Genomic DNA, 21,137 nt, shown 5'->3' with positions numbered 1-21,137 from the left:
TCACCACGAAAAAATGGCAGCCACTGCCAAATTTTCAAAAAAAATTTTCTTTTGTTTTTTTTTTATTTTTTTTGTTTTGATTCATTATGGCATTGATGTTTATGCATTACTTAGTTGTTAATTCATATTTATGTGTTGTTTAATTATAGTAATGGTAAAGAATGCGAAAGATGTTCCGGGAGAGACAAAAGAAAATTTTGTCGAAAATTCCGGAGTTGTCAAACCGCCTAATTTTGAAGCGAAAACAAACATAGATGAAGCTTCCGTCCATGTTGAAGCTTCAAAGTATGTTGGCGGCTCCGGTGTACTCCCACTTCAACCCCACGAGGTCGACACGGCTAAGTTTTTTTCAGACGACGTTAAGTCGAAAAATAGAGATGAATTGCTTGAGTGGGTGCGCCGACAAGCAAATAAGGCGGGATTTACCATTGTCACACAAAGATCAAGCTTGATCAATCCAATGTTCCGGCTAGTGTGTGAAAGGAGTGGAAGTCACATAGTTCCGAAAAAAAAACCGAAGCATGCGAACACGGGCTCAAGAAAATGCGGTTGCTTATTCATGATTAGTGGATATCAAAGTAAGCAAACAAAGGAATGGGGATTGAACATTCTTAATGGAGTTCACAACCATCCCATGGAGCCGGCTTTAGAAGGACACATTCTTGCCGATAGATTAAAGGAGGACGACAAGAAGATCGTACGTGACTTGACCAAGAGCAAGATGCTTCCAAGAAATATTTTGATACACTTGAAGAACCAGAGACCACATTGCATGACAAATGTGAAGCAAGTGTACAATGAACGTCAACAAATATGGAAGGCAAATAGGGGTGACAAGAAGCCGTTGCAATTTCTAATCTCGAAGTTGGAGGAGCACAACTATACTTATTACTCAAGAACACAACTTGAAAGTAATACTATTGAAGATATTTTTTGGGCTCATCCAACATCCATTAAATTGTTTAACAATTTTCCAACGGTTTTGGTTATGGACTCCACGTACAAGACCAACATGTATAGGATGCCAATGTTTGAGGTAGTTGGGGTGACTTCAACCGATTTGACATATTCGGTTGGGTTTGGATTTATGACACATGAGAAAGAAGAAACCACAAAAGGAGTCAAACAAAGCGGCGCCTATTTTGTTGGACACTCCCGAAAAACCAAAGCAACAATTTGAAGTTATTGCGGAAGATGAGGAAGATTCTATGTCACTTGATCTTCTCCAATCACTTGGTCTTTAATGAGTGATTTTTTTGTCGGTGTTAGTTCTTTTTTTTTGGTAGAAATTACACCGATGTATTTTTTTGGGTCGAAATTGTAACGCCAATTTTTTGGTGGCCAATATATAACTAACATTATGTAATTTATATTGATATATATATATATATATATATATATATATATATATATATATATATATATGATAATATGATTTTTATGTGGAGAAAATAATGCAATACTAATTTATAGCTTTTTAATGTTTTCCGCATTTCATTTATTCGTTATTAAATTCCATTTAATTTTGTTCTAATATATGATTCTTTCGTTACAAATTTTTTCAAGTGAGACATGTCTGAGGTTGCACAAATTGAAGGGCGGGTTAGGTACTCCGCGTTTAAAAAGACGGTTAAGGTTATGATAACGCCGACGGACTCTCTTGACAATTTGAAAGCACAATTTAACACTTATTTTGAGCATCTTGGTGAAAATCAATATACACGTCACTTGTTTGGTCAAATGCCATGCATAGACCTAGGAGAAGATAGAGATGAATACGCATGGAAAACGGCAAGCTATATGCCTTTGCTTATTCGCGACGACGGCGACGTCGGATTTATGTTTCGGAATATGGTGGAAGACAATATATTATATATGTATGTTCGTTCCATATGTAATTGCATTGAATGTAAGTAGGGATTTAATTTAATGATGTGTAATGAGTAGTTTAATTATGGACACTTTGTAATGTTTTGATGAATTTCAAACGTCTGTTTAATTTTAACCAAATGTCGGTTTAATTTAATTATGAACAATTGTAAAATATATTGTATTTATCTTCATTATGTCCGAGTTTCAATCATACATATGAATTATATTACCTTTGGAAATGCTCTGGTTTAATTACAGGTAAAAACTGGCCGAAAAAATGGCTTGGAAATACTTAGAATTATGCAGAACCTGCTGTCTGCATAATCAAATTTTCTCGGCCGTTAACTACCGAGGTTTTCCTCGGCAGTTAACTGCCGCCGGTTTCCTAAAAACCTCGGTAGCAAACTGCCGAAGGGTATTTTGGTATTTTACTCGTGTGGCACAGCCAAACAACATGTGCAAACATCAATACTCCAAATTTAATACTTGTGCATTGTAAACGCCACCTGTAACCTATTGTTACGATACATCCAGGCCGATCAGGGCGTAACTCTCGAACATGAGTAATAAGGAGTTACACACCAAGCCATTAGGGGGTTACAAATATTTTGAGGAGTAGCAATGAGTTTGACCAAAACCAAACCCAATCTGACCGAGGAACACCCTTAGGTCCCATAATATCAGTAGCGCCTCAGACGCTGAGGTAACACTGCCACCGCCTCCAAATGATTCACTGCCACCGTCTCAGAGCTCTTCTCAACTCCCCAAAATGTTGTTGTTACCTCCTTCATCTACATCCACGCCGCTCTCTCAACAACCTTTTCTTCTCCACCGCCATTTCAGATTCAGATCAACCATCTTTCACAGTTTCCTACCTCACCAACAATTTCGGCTTATCTTCACAAGATGCTCTCAAAGCATCTAAACGACTTCGTTTCAACACCCCGGATAAACCCGATACTGTTATTGCCTTTTTCAAAACCCATGGTTTCTCCATTGATCAGATACAATCCATCATCCGCAGGGATCCCCTGGTTTTCGTCTCAAACCCCATCAAATCCATTTTGCCAAAGCTTCAATTTTTAGCTTCCAAAGGCGTTTCTCCAGAACACATAATCGTCACTGTTGCCAGAAACCCTCGTTTCCTTCGTGTAAGCCTCAACAAACACATTATCCCTACTTTTGAATTGGTAAGAAGTTTCTGTCCCTCTGATAAGAAAGCTATTGATTGTGTAATTGCATTTCCTGCTACAATTAGTGATGGTCGCATGAAACCCAATTTGAAATTCTTGCTTGATACTGGTGTCACTCGTTCAAGTATTTACCGTTTACTTACTAGCAGACCTTCTGTAATTTTTTCATCTGTTTTGAGGACGGCTGTGGAGGAGATTAAGGAATTAGGGTTTCATCCTTCTAGTTACAATTTTTGTGTCGCATTGTTGGCCAAAAAGGCCATCACTAAATCCCAATGGGATTCCAAAGTCGATGCCTTGAAGAGCTGGGGTTATTCTGAAGATGCAATTTTAACTGCATTTAAAAGAGGGCCTAACCTTATGCTACGGTCTTTGGACAAACTCAATGCGGTGATGCGTTTTTGGATCCAACAACTTGGTTGGGATCCTTTATTGCTCCTGGCAGCACCAGAGCTTTTCGGACTTAGTATAGAGAAAAGGCTTAGTCCAAGGGCTTCAGTTATCCGGTATCTTCTTTCCAAAGGTTTGATGAAGAAGGATGCTAGCTTAACTGCACCATTTTATTTGACTGATGAGGTGTTCCTGCAAAGGTATGTGAATCGTTTTGAGGAGGAAGCATATTGTCTATTAGAGCTATATCGGGGGGAGGATGCTAGCATCTGCTGACTGCTGCTTTGATAAGTTGTGAGTGCATATTTTGGTGTAACTATATAAATGAGGTGGGATTAGAACAATGCTTGAATATCTAACATAAATGAGGTGGGATTGGGGAGCAAGAAAGTAAACATATCAAATGTCTTTTCCCATATGTTGGCAATTCTAATAAACCAAAATAGAATCGAAAAATATTAGAAATGCATATAGTGTACCTTAAAATTCGTACCTGGCAATTGTTCTTCGATTATGTGGAACAAATGGATAATGAAATTCATGTTGTTTCATTATATAATAACTATATGTTGCTAAAAATTATATGGGCTGAAGCACACATATTTGGCACAATAGTGTTCTGCTTAGCATTGAGTGTTAGGCTATACAGATCCAATAGGAAAATAAATTTATTTTCACAGAGTAGAAGGTTATGACAAGCGTATAATTTTGACAGTATGATGAAGAGTGGTTACACTTTCACGATACAATACATGATTAAAAATTTATAATTATCAGCCGGAAAATTGAGGTCGCTCTACTTGTAGAAAAGGTGATACAAATTTTTCTAAGGTGGCTTGGGTATGTGCAGAGAAGTCCTGTGGAAGCACTGCCGAGAGTGATTGACCAGATTGAAAAATTTCTGATTATTAGCTGTAGAGAGAGACCACAAAAAACCATTCAGTTGAATTATTGAGAGATTTACAGGGAAACAGTCTATCTGATAAGCCTGTCACGCCTGTATGTACAAGAGGGGTGAATGGAGGGGAGAGAGAGAGACAGAAAGAGGGAATAACAAGAGTGGACATGTATGAGAATGAGAATGGTGGAGAGGGATGCTAGAATGATGCATGGAGAGGTAAATATTGTGAGATATTTTTATAGCAAACAAGGGCACCGTGAGATGTATGAAAGAACGAGATGTATCTTTTGGCTGGGCAACTCTGAAAAAGGGGTGTAGGGTTCCAATTCAATTTTTTAATATACCCTGCAACAAAATTCATCTTTCTAGTTCAGTGATTTTAGTATCAATGCAATTCACTTTTCCTTTTCATATTTTGGTTCCTATCACTATCCTTAGACTTTATTCATGATAGGACATTATGATCTGGTTTGACTTGTATAGCCGTGTCGTCCATCGTGGAACAAAAGGCTTTATTTTTTGTATATAAGTAAGGCTTTCTTTATATTGGTAGGCACATATTATTACAAATTTAAAGTATTGAGAAAAGCAGATATGTCAAAGTACCTTCAGGAACCACACCTAGTAAATTGAGCTGTATTGTTCATGAAGAAGTTAAGACTATTGATTGTTAATTTGTGTTTGAGTAATTGTCAAGATCCTTAGACTATTGCTGTAACAAAATTGAATGCCCCTTATCACAAGTCACAGCTCTAGTCCCATAATTACCTATCTATCTTATCATGTAATTGCTTGTACCCCCCCCCCCCCCTTTCATTAATAAAAGCATTGAGATTCTCCTTGTTCAGTGCTAATTAGCTAGTTGTAAAGCCAAACCCTCTAGGATTGATCTATTGATGACGGATTTGGGTACACCAAAACAATTTAGTGAGATATTGTGTTTTTCTCTTCTTTATTTCATCAAAGTTAACAAAGTTGTTTAAAATGTAATTGGTTTCCAATTCATTACTATTAGATTTTCTCAAATTATGTCAACTGTTACTTTCTTGTTGTATATCCAGTTATCAATTGGAATTTCACCTATTACAATAGTTACACACGTTATCATTGAATTAGGCGTATGTTGGCTTGAGGGTGAAAATGCCAAACACGTAAGTAATGAGTCATTTTGTATTGACAGCAGATTGCTTGGTTTCCTTTGTTTTGGCAGTTAATATTCCGATTATTCATTCATACTACTGAGAAATTGATTTTGAGGTAAAAGTCAAACATGTAGCAATAGGATTTGTTAGAATTCTATCATAAAGCGTAACATTTACAGGTAACATGCCAAATGAAAATTATAGCTGGTGCCCAGATTTATTCTGTTTCAATATTTCTTTGAAACATTAAATTAAGTTAAAGGACTTCCGGTTAATATGCTTCCCCCTCTCAAAGTTATAAAAAAAATGCCAACGGCATACACATCTAATACATGTTAAAAAACCTGTTTAAGAAGAGAAAAAAAAAACGTAAAAGAATAATATGATAATATAAATAATTTTGTCTATTAAATATTATGCTTGAATATGCTATTCGTGGCTGCAAATATACATAGTTTTCGTCCTTGAACTTACTAATCCTATCGGTGCAAGTTTTAATCATTTTAATTTTGATGCTAATCCCATTTGAACCATTGACCCATTGATAAATATACGCAGTTTTGATATATATAAATTGTAAAAAGTTATGTGTATTTAACCGTTGATCCAAATCAATTTGTTCATCTTCAGGTTGAGACTGTTTGAGTTTGACATAAAAATACGAGTTTGCTACTCAATCCAAACCAAATGAGTTTGATTGAATCGAATAACGGAAACTTGCTGAATGCGGCCCTTGAAATTCTCACAGACCTCTCAAAATTCCATAAACTCCCCTCATAGCACCAAGCTACACTATGTGCTTGGGAGTTAAAAATTGATGAAAGATCGGAGTTAGGAACTGAACCACCAAACCATCCTACTGAACCAGAAATACAACATAGAACACCATTATGATAGAATAGACTTGAACACATTTAAACACATTCAACACTCAAAATTTATTCAACATTCAAAATGACATAAAACTTGTGACATTCAAATAAATTCAAACACAATATTCATTCATACACATTCAATTTCAAAATCATTCAACATTTATCCAAAAAATTCATACATGATTCAACGTCACGGTCAAAATACCAATAAACATAATTTGTCACATAATTATTGTGGTATTAGAATGTCAATATACATCATTCATCATAAGCAAGTGGAAAAATCAAAAACACATATTAAGTGATCAGAGTCATCGAAATGTCCTCTTCCTACACACGACTCTATATTGAGTGTTGTATCCAACGGTCTACATAGTTGCAAAGTATGAAAGTTTCGCTAACATTCTCATCATTTATCAGAATCTCCATGTTTGTCGGCGGACTTGGATCTCCTGCTGTTACAGCAGGACGCTGTAACAGATCAGGGCCGTCCGTTTTGATTTAATGGTCGGCATTATAAAACTGCTTTGTAATCTAAACCGTTCGATGTGATATCAATGACTGTGATTGAGTACAACGTGAAACTGCGTGCTTTATTGCAGCACCAAATCCAGGTCCGAAAGCATCCAAACAACTTCGTTTAAACACCCCTCACAAAGCCGATTCGGTTATCTCCTTTTTCAAAACCCACGCTTTCTCCAATCATCAGATACAAACCATCTATTTTGCCAAAGATTCAATTTTTATACTCCAAAGGTGCTTCTCCCCAAGACATTGTTGCCGCCATCACCAGAAGCCCTCGTTTTGTTCGTGTAAGCCTCGACAAACACATTATCCCTGCTTTTGAATTGGTAAGGAGTTTCTGCCCCTCTGATAAAAAAGCTATTCATTCTATAATCGCTTGTCCTACTTCCATTAGCGATCCTCGCATGAAACCAAATGTGAAATTTTTGCTTGATTTTGGTCTCACTGCTTCAAGTATTTACCGTTTGCTTACTAGCAGACCTTCTATAATATGTACTAGTGATTTGAAAAAGGCTTTGGAGGAGATTAAGGAATTAGGGTTTCAACCTTCCAAATACAACTTTTGTGTAGCATTATTGGCCAAAAGGGCTGTCACCAAATCCCAGTGGGATGCTAAATTTGATGTCTTGAAGAGTTGGGGTTGTTCTGAAGATGATATTTTTAATGCATTTAGGAAGCAACCCAACTTTATGTTACGGTCTCCAGACAAACTCAATCAGTGATGAGATTTTGGGTCGATGAGCTTGGGTGGGATCCTTTGCTGCTCTTAACTGAACCAGCAATTTTTGGGTATAGTATAGAGAAAAGGCTTATTCCAAGGGCTTCAGTTATCAAGTATCTTCTATCCAAAGGTTTGATGAAGAAGGGTTCTAGCTTATGCACACCATTTCATGCAACTGATGAGGATTTCCAGCGAAGGTATGTGAAACGTTTTGAGGAGGAAACATCTAAGCTATTAAAGCTAAATCAGGGAGACTGCTAGCACCTTGTGCTTGGTTATGTTACACAGATTGGTTTCGCTCTTAAAACCAGCCATATAATGTTTCTTCATGTCATTGTAGTTGCAGTATTCTGACATTTAGGTCATAATTCATATTTTGGATACAGCCTCTCTGGTTTGGTAGGGAGATTCTAGTTTGACTGTATTTTTTTCATTTGGAATTTGGAACCTTTTCAGGTTTAAGTCACACTTCTGGCCTATATGGACTAGCTTTATATTTTATAAACAGCTGATCCAAGAGAACCATTGGTTTTGCAGTTGGAAAATGTGACTGGTTTATTCAACATGTATTCATTTTCAATTTGAAAGACGTGTATGGATTCTTGTCACATATCCTTAGGAATTTTGAGATTAGAACAATGTCAGAAAGAAGGTAAACATGTCAGAAATAATTTCCTTTATGGTGGCAATTTGAATAAACCAAAGTAAAGTTCATATAATATCAGAAATGTTTGTCTGGGTTAGGGAAACCTAAGTGATTCAATGATTATTCTTCTGATTATTTGTATGCAACTTTTGTTGTATACACAAGCTTTCATACACTTACAGTGTCTCATTTTGTTAGCTTTGTGTGGAAGAACAGGTTAGTGCATATCGTGTTTTTCACTGAATAATAACTATCTATTATTATAAATTATATGGGCTGAATACCCGCGCAGCGCACACACATATTTGGCAATATAGGTTTCTGTTTGATACTGAATATTGGGATATGAAGAGCCAACAAGAAAGTAAACTCAAGTATCACAGAAATGAAAATGTTAGGATTTTTGAGTGGTTACATTTGACAAGATAGGATTAGAATACAATTATAATTTTTTAATTATTAGAGATAAAATTGAGGTAGCTCTCAATTTTCTTTGTAGAAAAGATGGTAGATTGTTGTGTTAGGTGATTTGGTTATGTGAGGAGAAAGCCTGTGGAAACAACAGTGAGAGCAATCAACGAAATATAGGATTGTCCATTAATTAGATGAAGAGAGAGAGACCAACAAAAACAATCATGAAGAGAGTCAAGAGGATAAAACTCTACCCTTACACTCAATACATGACAGGACGTTACGACGATGTTTGATTAATGTAGCTAACTCTTGGGAAAGTTTTTTCTTTTCTTTTTATATTTAGGTAGGATTAAGTTTTATAGCAGTGAAATGAGTAGATATGTGAAAATACCTTCAGGCATTTGCTAAAACCTACTGAATGAAATTGCACTTAAAAATATTAACTATGTTGGAATTAGGGGATTATTTGAGAGTTTAGACATTATATTACTAGTTCATGTGAATCATTTTATTTGCTTATTATCTAGATGTGTCATTTTTCCACTCATAACTGTGATAAGCAACTTTTGCTTCAAGAATTTGTTTGCTTGATGAAAAGAATATGAGATATGGACATGATTAAAATGCTTGTATTTAGCTGCTACAAGGAGAATAGATGGAGGACGGTTGTGAAACTTGCAGCCTGAAGTGTATATGTTTATGGTAATGGTGTTCTCACCGCTTTCAGCACACTTGTAGGACAGTACCTGTGCCTGGTAAAATTGTAGCTTACATGGTTTTGTTTTCCATTGATTCAAGACGGGAATTGTAACATGAGGGATAAGAACGCAAAAGACAGCTTCCATTCTGCACTAAGAGTGTGTTTAGACTTTAGAACCGTGTCTGTTGTTTTCCCAAAGACACGACAAGGTAGAAATTGTTTTGTTCCATGTTTCTACACCTCCAACGCACATTCTTGTTTATAACTGATCCAATTATCATTGGAATCTATACCAAGTGGTTGATGTGCAGTATGTGCGTTTGTGTGTGTGTTAAAAATCAGTAAAATCAGTTGGATGTGCCTGAATATTGACGAGACAATCAAGTCGGAAGCTTGTGTTTCTAGTTGGGGTGGTTTAATTTATAGACATGCATGGCAAATGGATGCGCGACTTCTCTAAATATCTTGGTGTGTACAATGCCTATGTTGCAGAGCTTTGGGGTGAATGAAGATCTTTCTGTAGCGCATGCGATGGGCTTTAAGCTCGTTGAGCTTTATCTGGACCCAAGAGGTGGTTTCCAACATCATTAAAAGAGATAATCCTCCTGTATGACTGTGTTGGAGTCTGGTTTTGCTTCTGAAGATTAGAGTTTCATTCGATAGTTTGGGGTTAGAGTCAGCCATATAATTTGTAGGGAAGCAAATCATTGCGTTGATGCATGTTCTTGCTTCTATTGGCTGCGATTATAGGTCCCACTGATTTATGTATAAACACCTATTTGCTCAGCTAGGCCAAGTTTTTGCTCGCTGATTGTATGACAGTAGCCTTTCCTTTCCTCGTCTTATTTCCTTAGTTTTGTTTTATGGACCTAGACATTTTTATTTATGTAAATAAAAAAGAAGTCAAACAGCTCATAAGTCAAAAACTGGAAAATCAACTTTTCTCTCAATGAAATTATTTGGTTCGATTCCTTTTACAAATATTTGATCAAGTGTATCTTTGATTCCACTTCAAAAGAGATCTGAACTAATATGAAGGTGCAAATTTGATTTTTGAGTAAAATTGATTTTGCCTTTGTAAATTTTTTTTTTTTTTGTCAATTAGACTAGTAGCTAGATATTCACCCCATAAGGTGAATAAGTGGTTTGAAATTGCAGTTTTTTATTCTAAAATTCATTTTTACACATACTTGCTTTTAGAGACTAATTGACAAATTGTCCAAATTTGGGAAGAAATTGGATACTCATTTTGCTTCAAAGGTAACTTTTTCTCCAATATTATGGCGTTTTCCTCACTTCAATGGTGTCTTCAATCTCTTCAATGATGTTTAATCTATAAAATAAAACATCGGCAATGGACTATGATGGGCGAGGGATCTCTATTTACAAAGAGTAGACAAATTAAAGTAACAATAAGCCAATATTCTCTTCATGCTTTAATTTGTTTGAATTAGATCGATAGTAATACTTGAGACAACAGGTTCTACCCTCTCTCCTTTTTTGTAGTCTCTAATGCCTTCGTAAGACTTTGAATAACTTGTGTTAGTGACGTAGTGCAATGAGTATTTTGATGCAAATCAAAGGTATTTTATTTTGTTTCATTCCAACATTTTTCAAGAATTTTGGAGCTGCATTTTTTAATCATTGGCTGGTTGTTTCCTATTCCATGATAATTTTTCACAAAGCTTTGTGAAGATAAGAAATGAAGTTGATCAAAAACCTGTTCGGCTATAAGCTTGATATTTATGGGTTCAACTGACATTTTAGTAAAAATCCACATCCATCAAATTCCTTTACCGATGTTTGATTACAAATTCATCACAATTGAAGATAGAGAAGAGATAATTGAAGAGAGGATGAAGAGCAAAATGGGTATCCAATTTCTTTCTAAGATTGAACAATTGAGTTGACTTATATGTGAACTTGCCACATCCACAGTCGGCATAAGTGAACAGAAGGACAAACTTACTCGATGTCGTTCAAATTCAGAAATCATTTTGTCTATTTGCAAATTTCAGAGGGGGTAAAAAAAAAACAGTCCCCTATAATTTCAAAGGGAAGTTAGGTGATTTACTCGACCAAGTCTACTGATGCATGACCACACTGTCCTTTCCTCGGAAAGCATAATTTGCAAAATGTGTTATCATATTAAGCACAATATGAATGTCAACAAATCCTGCTTACAAAACTATTATTTCACCGCACACAAGACCATCTAAAGTGTCCTGATTTAGACAGCAATGAACAAGTGTTTCAAGGGAATGGCAAAACAACAAGGAATTGAGCCAACAAAATTTGATTAATAAGTTACACAATCAGGTGGTTTTACCACAATAATAAGTGTCATCTTTGTTATCTGCAACTGCAAGTCTTACTTTTTCATCGGTAGAACATTTCATAAACTTACAGCAGAGGCTAGAATGAGAATGTTAGGATAGTCAGCTATATTGTTCTTAAAACATAGGACTATTTTTAATTTTTTTTGTAGGAAACTGAAATCTCATATGAAATTGCTGAAAACTAGTTACCATGATTGAGAAGTTACACACTTCATGAAGGCTTCTTCTCCATGCTATTTGCAAGATTCATTTTTTCCTGATACAACTTCAACAAATGAGGAGAATCCTCCTTAAAACATTTCACAAATTTGTCCAGAAACAACTTCTCTGTCACAGCAAACGGTGCACTTAGTGAGGCGTCCCTTCTTCTCAAACCTTTAGATACAAGGAACTGCAAAACTGCAGCCCTTGGAATAACCCGCTTCTCGAGTCTCAATAGAAAGATTCCTGGAGCATTAACAAGATCCAAAGAATTCAAACCTAACTGATCAACCCAAGCGCTCAAAACTGCATCGATTTTTTGAGCCGATGACAACATACAGTATGGTTGCCTCCTAAATGCTTGAAGAATGTCTTCATCAGACCAACCCCATTTCTTAAAAATTTCAACTTTCTCAGCCCACCTAGTGTCATTCACAGTTCTCTTAGCAACCAATGCAATAGAAAAAGTTGAAGTTGAAGAATTGAAACCTAGTTGCTTCAATTCCTGAATAGTCTCCAACAGATTGGATGAACAATATATCCTAGGAGAACTACGCAACAATGTAGCAATATTTGAGTGTGTGGCTCCATTATCAAGCAATAATTTGACATTAGTTTCGACACGAGAATCAGAAATAAAAGAAGCATAACGATTAATACATGTGATGGCTTGTTTATCAGATTGAAGAAACCCTCTAATAAAATCATAAGTAGGGATAATATGATTGTGCAAACTTCTTAATAGGAATTTAGGGTTAGCATTTACAATGCGAACAATATCAGAAGTAGAAGCACCTTTGGAGAGTAAAAATTGAAACTTTGGTAAAAGTATCTTGTTGGGGTCGAGGCATAAGAGTAAGCAAGGTTCCCTTTTGATGATATTACGAATTTGAGTGTTGGAGAAGCCATGGGTTGTGAAGAGGGCGATAACTGAATCCGGTTTTTGGGTATCGGAGAGAGTGAGCTTGCGAGAAACATTGAGTGCGGTTTGAGGGGAGAGACCGTAATTGTTGATGAGGTAAGAGACGGTGAAAGAGTGAGAGGTGGTTGAAGCGGAACTGAAGCGGAAATTGAAATTGGAATTGAAAGAAGAAGAAGAAAGTGTAGATGATGATGTTGTGGTGAATAGGAGAAGAAAACCCTTGACCTGGGCACGAACCAGGGAACTGTGGGAGACGAATTTCAGCATCAAATCAAATACAGAAAATGTCGAAGGCAGATAGCGATTCTGTATTTTGAGTCAAAAGTGCTTATGACTAAGGTTTTTTTCTTGGCATAAAACAATAAGGGTTAATAGGCTTTTAACCTCCAATATAGATCACTTTTAGTTTTTTCCTGTAATTTTTTTTTGGTGAGATTCTGTCATTCTAAAATCCTTTTTGTTTTGGAAAATCCCCCTAAGTCAGTTGATTCTGCATTTTCGCTGATGTGACATGTCGAGTCACCATTTTCTGATGATAAGACGCGCTGTATAATTTTTATTGTGTACGCGTGGCAAATAAAAAAATGAAAACAAATGCTGAAAAATAAAAAAAAAACCGGAAAAATAAAAAAATTATGGAAAAATTAATAAAATCAGGTAAAATGAAAAACAATGACAAAAAAAATCTGTAAAATTTTAAAATTTTTTTTGGAAAAGATTAATATATATCGAAATTGTCGAAAAAATTATAAAAAAAATCTGAATTAAGTTCCTGAAATATTTTAAATTCCTGAATTTTTCCTTTTTTTTATAGAAATCCTATAATAAAAAATAACACTTCTTATCAAAATTTCAGGAACTTAAACTAATTCGATTTTTTTTAAAAAAAAATAATAAGAAAATTTATTTCGAAATTTTTTAAAGAAAATTCAATTTTTTTTTCAGGAAATTAATTAAGATTTTTTCTAAAAAATAAATTTTTTGAAAATTTCGATACATATAAATTTTTAAACTTTTTTAATTATTTTTTTAAAAAAATCACAAATGTCACGTGTACACAATAAAAAAAAAATTATACAGTCAGCGTGCCACGTCATCAGAAAACGGTGTCTCAATGTGTCACATCAGCGAAAATGCACGGTCGGCTGGCCTAGAGAGGTTTTCCAAAACAAAACAAAAATTTACAAGGACGGAATCTGACAAATTTTTTTTATAGGAGGTAAAACCAAAAGTGACCTATATTTGAGGGGGGTAAAGGCCTATTAACCATAATTTAATCATTGTATCCTTTTAAAGCATCACCAATGGGTGATGTTTTACTTAACAAGAATCACTCTCTATTAAAGACTCTCATTGAAGGAAGAAAATATGTGTATCTATTAACAACTAACAGGTCTCATGTTCAAAAGAAGTAATAAAATATGTATGAGTTGATCCTACTTTCTAAATAACTAATAAATTATTTTTGTGTAATAATGTAAAGTTAGGCTCTGTTTAGTAAAAATAGCGGATAACTTATAAGTTAGCTGATAGCTTATAGCTGATGACTAATAGCTGATAAGCTAATTGAAATGTTTGGTAAAATTAGCGGTTCAACTAGCTTGTAAATGTAAAATGACATAAAAGGACATTTTTAATTTATAATAAGTATTAATAATTTAGTAATTTAAATTTATTAAGTTAATATCCTCTCAAAAAAATTATTAATTTAATGTATTTTTTATACATAATGAAATTAATTTTTATTTGCTAAAAATTTTATGCTCTATTTTTATTTTATTTAAGTGTTTATACTTACAAAAACTAAACAATAATGGAATGTATTATTGAATTTAAAAAAAAAATACATCTATATGTATTTTTTTAATGATCTGTATGTATATATTTTTTAAAGATTAACAATCTATATGTATTATTATATACCAAAATTATATATGTATTTGTTTCGAAAAAAAACTACATATGTATTATCTATACTTCTTTAAAAAAGATGTATTATCTATACTTGAATAATAAAAACGTTCTACGACTATACACTTTTTTAAAGGATTGTACATTATTTTTTTAGAGGTGGACGATTATACGTATAAAAAACGATGGAGTCCATTTATTTTTTATTTTTTATGATGCATGTTTATCGATAAAAAGGGATAATTATTGAATTATATATTTATTTTGAATCATTATGAGTGCATTCAAAATGTCAAAAAAGTAAATGACTGCATTTATAACATACGCAGTTTATTTTAAATTACAATAGAGTATAAGAGTAAATATGGATCTCAAATAAAATAATGAGGATAAAATTTGAAGAAAAAACAAAAAGCTATAAGTTATAAGCTCAAACACTACAGTAGAAACTCTATAAATTAATAATGTCGGGATCGGAGAAATTTATTAATTTAGAGAGTTATTAATTTATCGATAAATTAATAATTATTAATTTAAAGAGTTTTTAAGTAATTATACTGTACATACCAAACAAAAAGGCAAATTAGTCTATGTCTCTTAGAATTACGTTGCACCAAATCTTGAGACTCAATGTAAATTAATAAATATTGTATTCATATCCATTGGAAATATGACTTTTGACTTTTGAAGTGTATAGTAAATGTAAACAAGTGGAATGTTCAATGTATTTTTAAGCAAGTTTGGCATATATAAATTACATGAATGTGTTAAAAGTATTCAAACCATATCTCACTCACGAGATGGCTTCTCATCTAAAAGGTGTTGCAAAATCAACTATGTCAGATCAAATATGTAAGGAGTTGTGCGAGTACAAGAGAGATAATCCTGCAAGCATACAAAAAGACTTGCAGAGATGGCTTGAGGGAAAATTTCAGTTGAAAGTTAGTCAAGGAACAATATCAAACACACTTAAGCAGTCAAATGACTATCTCTCTACTGGAATAGAAAAGGGAAGAGCGGAGATCAAAAGACACAAACCAATAAAATATCCTGACATGGAGAAGGTTGTTTATGAGTGGTTTCTACAGCATCAAGAACGTGTGAATATCACAGGAGAATTAATTTTGCAGAAGGCAAGAGATACAATGAAACTCTTGTACCCTCATGATGATTCAGATTTTAACTTCTCTACAGGATGGCTTGGGAAATTCAAGCACCGACATGGCATAAAGTCATTTCATCCTTTTGGCGAGAGTGGGTCTATTGATGTACAAGACATGGAGTAGAAATTGGTATCGATTCGAGAGAAAATTGATCAGTTCCCTATGAAAGATGTTTTCAATATGGATGAAACTGGGTTGTTTTATAGGCTACATGTAACACCCCGTTACCCAAAAACAATTATATAACAAATATTCATCAGAGTAGTTCCACAACGGGCATGTTACACGTCATTTCAAAATTTCTTAAATAGAAAATAAAACTATTTAATTAAAACAACTTGATAAAATATGAAAACATAGCAGCGGAATAGTTTTCAAATCAATAACATCGTGAACATCCAACAACAGTTTATGGCACTAAAGGCCTCAACATAAGTCAACAACATTGTTCAAAAGACCATAAAAGGCTCCACATCATAATTCCAAAATTGATACATAAGGAATGAAAACAAATATAACTAAATCTCATCCCGTACGTATCAGAGCCCTAGACAGTTGAGCCACCACTCCTACTAATCTTTATTACCTGCAAGTTACCCATACGAAGGGTAACATTTTCAAGCAGAAGGGGTGAGATTCACAATCAATAATAATAATATATAATTCATCAAATGCATCTAACAACTTAAACTCCATCAATTAGTAATATTAATTCTTTTAACGACTCCTAAACCATATCACGTACTCATCATATCAACAGTCATAACTCGATATCATAAACAACATCATTTAACTTCATAATCATATAATGTCATACTTATAATTCGTATACAACATGACAACTTCATAATCAATGACATAAACCACGTAACAACATCATATTCATAGCTCATATACAACATAACAACATCATTAATTTGTATTAACATTCTCCACCAAGCACCTTATTAACAACTCATGAATAGATGACAACTTAGCAACTATACGTAACATCATCATTCCATAATAATAATTATTCATCAAACATTCCATTAGCAATTCATGAATAAAAGACAACTTATCAACTTAACATAACCATCATCAAGTACATTTAACAACTCATAGATAACATCACATAATCATCATCACAACATTCATAATCATCATCATGTAACATCATAACAACCTCATATTCAACACTATAAACAATCATCATAACTTCGTAATCATTATCATAAACATCTTCTCATAATAATATAAACGACACAACATAATCATCACATCATAACAATATAAACAATTACATATATTTAACAATAATGTTCTTACTTCTTTACCTTTAGTAACACTTACTAATTCAACCAACAACGACGATAACTACAATTATCCAATATATGTATATATTTATCAACAACATCATCATCATCAATGTGGCAACTACAACCAACAACTAAAACTCATGCATGACATGACAACACCACTAAGACTCCTCAAAATATGCAATTATGCATGTGGTACCAAACAGGACCGAAGCCCTCACCGCTTTTGAATGGTTAAAACATTCATCAGGACCGAAGCCCTCACCGCTGTGAACAACTAGTGCTCCAGGACATGAGTTCTCTCCGCTGTTTATGCATATGCAATGGACCTACTTGTGTATATCTACATACAACTTGACCATGCATACATACTCCACAACTCTACTAAGACTCCTCTACAATGCATGTGGTACCATATCAGGGCCGGAGCCCTCACCGCTTTTAAATGGTTAAAGCATTCATCAGGACCGAAGCCCTCACCGCTGTGAACAACTAGTGCTCCAGGACATGAGTCCTCTCCGCTGTTTATGCATATGCAATGGACCAACTCGTGTATATCTACATACAACTAGACCATGCATACATTCTCCATATGACTCCAATTTATACAACATGTATGGTTCAATAAATAAATCATACATCACAGCCATCAGCAACAACAACAACCAGCAATTCAACAATCCAGAATAATGCACAATTAAATATAACTATGCCCAAAACAACAACATCAATCATCACCATTCATACAACAACAATCAGCAACGGCAACAGCAACTGTGCATAAATAAATATGACTTACTCCACAAATTGGTCAACTTAATAATATTAATAATCAACAACAACAGAGACAGCAACATAAACAACTTGCAACATAGCAACGTTAATAATAACAACTCGAATGATATAAACAAGAATATACATTTTCCACATAATATATATATTTCACATTAACCAACACCAACCAACATTAGCCAACGTCACCTAAATATTAACCAACTTTAATCAAACGTTAACCCACTTTAATTAAACATTAACCAACATATTAACCAACATTTTCCACCACATTAACCAACAGATGCATCTTAATCAATAATAACCAGTAACATGGCAGCACACAAACAATCTCAAGATATAACAACATCAAATGATAATCAACATCTTAAAACATCATAGATACATATAACACTTCATCAATCATTGACAATATCGTATTCACAAATATATACATACATATATTAATTCATCAATCATAAATAATTCTTCACTATGACCTACGTGCAGTAATTTGACCATAACTCAAGTTCTATAAATCCTTTTGAAGTCAAACCAACGGCATTAGAAAGCTAACATCCATACCTACAAATTTCGTGTTTACACCTAAGACCAATTCTGTACCAATCAATACCAGTTTTCATTTCAAATTCTGACAAATTTGTGCTGAAATTCATAAAAATTCATTAAGACCTCCTTGGAGTATTTTCATCATATCTCATAAACCAAAAATCATTTTCACGCCAAACCAGAGTCATTGGAAAGCTAACAAAATTATCTACAACTTTCATGTTTACACCAAAGGCCAATTCAAAACAGAAACGTGTGAAAAAGACGCAAGAACGCGAAATAGAGGATGATGTCAAAGTGAAGCTCGCGAGGCGAGTAAGTTTACTCGCTGTGGCGAGTTGCGACGAACAACTCTACGGGAACAGACCAGTTTTCAGCCAAAAACCCAATTTTTCATCCACCCAAACCCCAAATTTGATAGGAAACTCAACCTATGTTTATTCTACAATCTGAACATCGATTCTTAACACAATTGCCATGGTTTCTACACTTTTCAATCCAAGATCGTACTCCAAAAACCTAACCCCCAATTCCCAATTTCAACTAGAACTATGCTAAACCAAGATCAGAATTATATAACCATTATCATTGAGAGATAGTCTCACCCTTACCTGAGTTCAATTGCACAAACAAAGCTACAGCAAAATCGATCCCCTCTTGCTCTTGTTCTCCCCTTGGCTTGGTTTTCTCTCCCAAAACTTGTTTCACGTAAAACTGCTTCTAACATTTTCTTTTCCTAACTCCCAAAATATAACTCCTCCTTTATTTCATTAAACTCCCCTTAATTCTATTAATTCCTAATTAACTCCCCAATCTCCAAAATAATATTAATTCTCAAATTATTCTAATTAATATTAAAATAAACTATATAATAAAATAATATACACCACATAATCAACCAATATTATTTAAAATCACATAAATTATATAAATATATCCTAACTCAATAAAAATAATTAAATAATCAAATAATTCAAGGAGGGCGTTACACTACAAGCTGATCATTCACTAGCAACAAAACAACTTGAAGGAAGAAAACAAGATAAAGAAAGGCTGACGGTAGTTATTTGTTGCAATGAAGATGGCTCTGAAAAAATCCCTCTATGGATTATTGGGAAATATGCAAAGCCTCGTTGCTTCAATAATGTCAACATGAATAGCTTGGATTGTCAGTATCGAGCTAACAAAAAAGCATGGATGACTAGTGTGCTTTTTGATGAATATGTTCGTTCATTTGACCAAATGATGCATGGTAGAAGAGTTCTACTTGTGGTGGATAATTGTCCAGCACATCCAAGAAATATTGAAGGGCTAAGAAACGTTGAGTTGTTCTTCTTGCCACCCAACATGACATCAAAGATTCAACCTTGCGATGCTGGGATAATAAGAGCTTTCAAGATGCATTACCTTAGAAGGTTTTACCGCAAAATATTGGAAGGTTATGAGGTGGGACAATCTGATCCAGGGAAGATAAATGTCCTTGATGCTATCAATTTGGCAATCCCAGCTTGGACGATAGATGTTCGAAAAGAAACAATAGCGAATTGCTTCCGACACTGTAAAATTCGTTCAGCTAGTGACGATGTAGGAAATTTGGATGAATCCACTTTTGATGAAGAAACTCAAGACCTCCAGACTATGATCAATCAATGTGGCTATCGTAATAAGATGGATATCGAAAATTTAATGAACTACCCAGGTGAAAATGAAGCATGTTCGGAGGTTTAGAGTTTAGAAGATATTGTGCGTACTATCATTGAGAACAATGCAGAGGATGACGACGAAGATGATACGGTGTCTTTGGAGCCTGTTACGCGAAAGGAAGCACTTATGGCGTCGAACACTCTTCACAACTTTATGATACAATACAAAAATACAACACCTCAGCTATTGGATGCAATAAGAAAAGTTAGAGATGAGCTCCAAACAGACTTGAACTTTAAAGGAAAACAAACAACTATTGGATCATATTTCAACAAAGTGTAATATATTTTTTTTCAGTTTCTATGAATTATTAATTTATGATTTTCTTGGGACCGAAAATTATAAAGGGATCTCCCAAAAAATTATTATCTTATTATTTTATCGAATTATTCAATTTTTTACACTGACCCAAATCAGGACCGGACAAATTTATTATTTTAGAGAGTTTATTAATTTACCGAGTATTAATTTAAAGAGTTTCTACTGTACTTGAAATAGTGTCTGAAAAATAAGCTTATAAGCTAGTAAAAAAGCTATAAGCTTTTGATGAAAAACAGTTACCAAACAGGGCTTTTTTAGTCCTATGAGCTTATAAGCTATAAGCTCATTTTCTGGTCTTACCAAACAGACCCCTAGTCAAACATATTTAAATATTTTTCACTTGAGTCCTATTAATGTATTATCATTGGAGTTCTTAATGAATACTTTTATTAGAAAATTATACTCCATCCGTTCCTATATCTAAGCACTCATTTGACTTTTTAATTTTCAAATTAATAGATACGTTTATTATTTTTTTCCTAAACATACTCCTAATTAATACTACTAACTTATCTTAAAATTTAAAAAATTAAATTTAATACACATTGCAAACGAAGA

The 21,137-nt window shown here is 34.1% G+C and overlaps 2 protein-coding genes and 2 pseudogenes across 2 annotated transcripts; 3 read left to right on the top strand and 1 right to left on the bottom strand.

Annotated features, from left to right (window-relative positions):
• Positions 1-2,431: 2,431 nt before the first annotated feature.
• Positions 2,432-5,099, top strand: LOC11422280 (uncharacterized). The gene has a single exon (XM_003609605.4). The coding sequence runs from the start codon at positions 2,598-2,600 to the stop codon at positions 3,729-3,731; it is 1,134 nt and encodes a 377-aa protein (XP_003609653.2). The 5' UTR covers positions 2,432-2,597; the 3' UTR covers positions 3,732-5,099.
• A 1,596-nt stretch (positions 5,100-6,695) lies between these two features.
• On the top strand, positions 6,696-10,243 carry LOC11415120 (uncharacterized; annotated as a pseudogene).
• A 1,416-nt stretch (positions 10,244-11,659) lies between these two features.
• LOC11417325 (uncharacterized) lies at positions 11,660-13,184 on the bottom strand. Its single transcript, XM_024781411.2, has 2 exons — positions 11,908-13,184; positions 11,660-11,794 (listed from the first exon to the last, which is right to left on the bottom strand). Exon 1 carries the CDS (start codon positions 13,106-13,108, stop codon positions 11,930-11,932), a length of 1,179 nt encoding a protein of 392 aa, XP_024637179.1. The 5' UTR covers positions 13,109-13,184; the 3' UTR covers positions 11,660-11,794; positions 11,908-11,929.
• Positions 13,185-15,800: 2,616 nt separating this feature from the next.
• LOC112421156 (CENP-B homolog protein 2-like) lies at positions 15,801-20,282 on the top strand (annotated as a pseudogene).
• Positions 20,283-21,137: the final 855 nt, after the last annotated feature.

This window comes from Medicago truncatula, chromosome 4, assembly GCF_003473485.1.
Source record: "Medicago truncatula cultivar Jemalong A17 chromosome 4, MtrunA17r5.0-ANR, whole genome shotgun sequence".
In the NCBI taxonomy this organism is placed as follows: domain Eukaryota; kingdom Viridiplantae; phylum Streptophyta; class Magnoliopsida; order Fabales; family Fabaceae; genus Medicago; species Medicago truncatula.
Note: the sequence above shows the minus strand (reverse complement) of the source record. Positions and strands in the feature narration are given on the sequence as shown.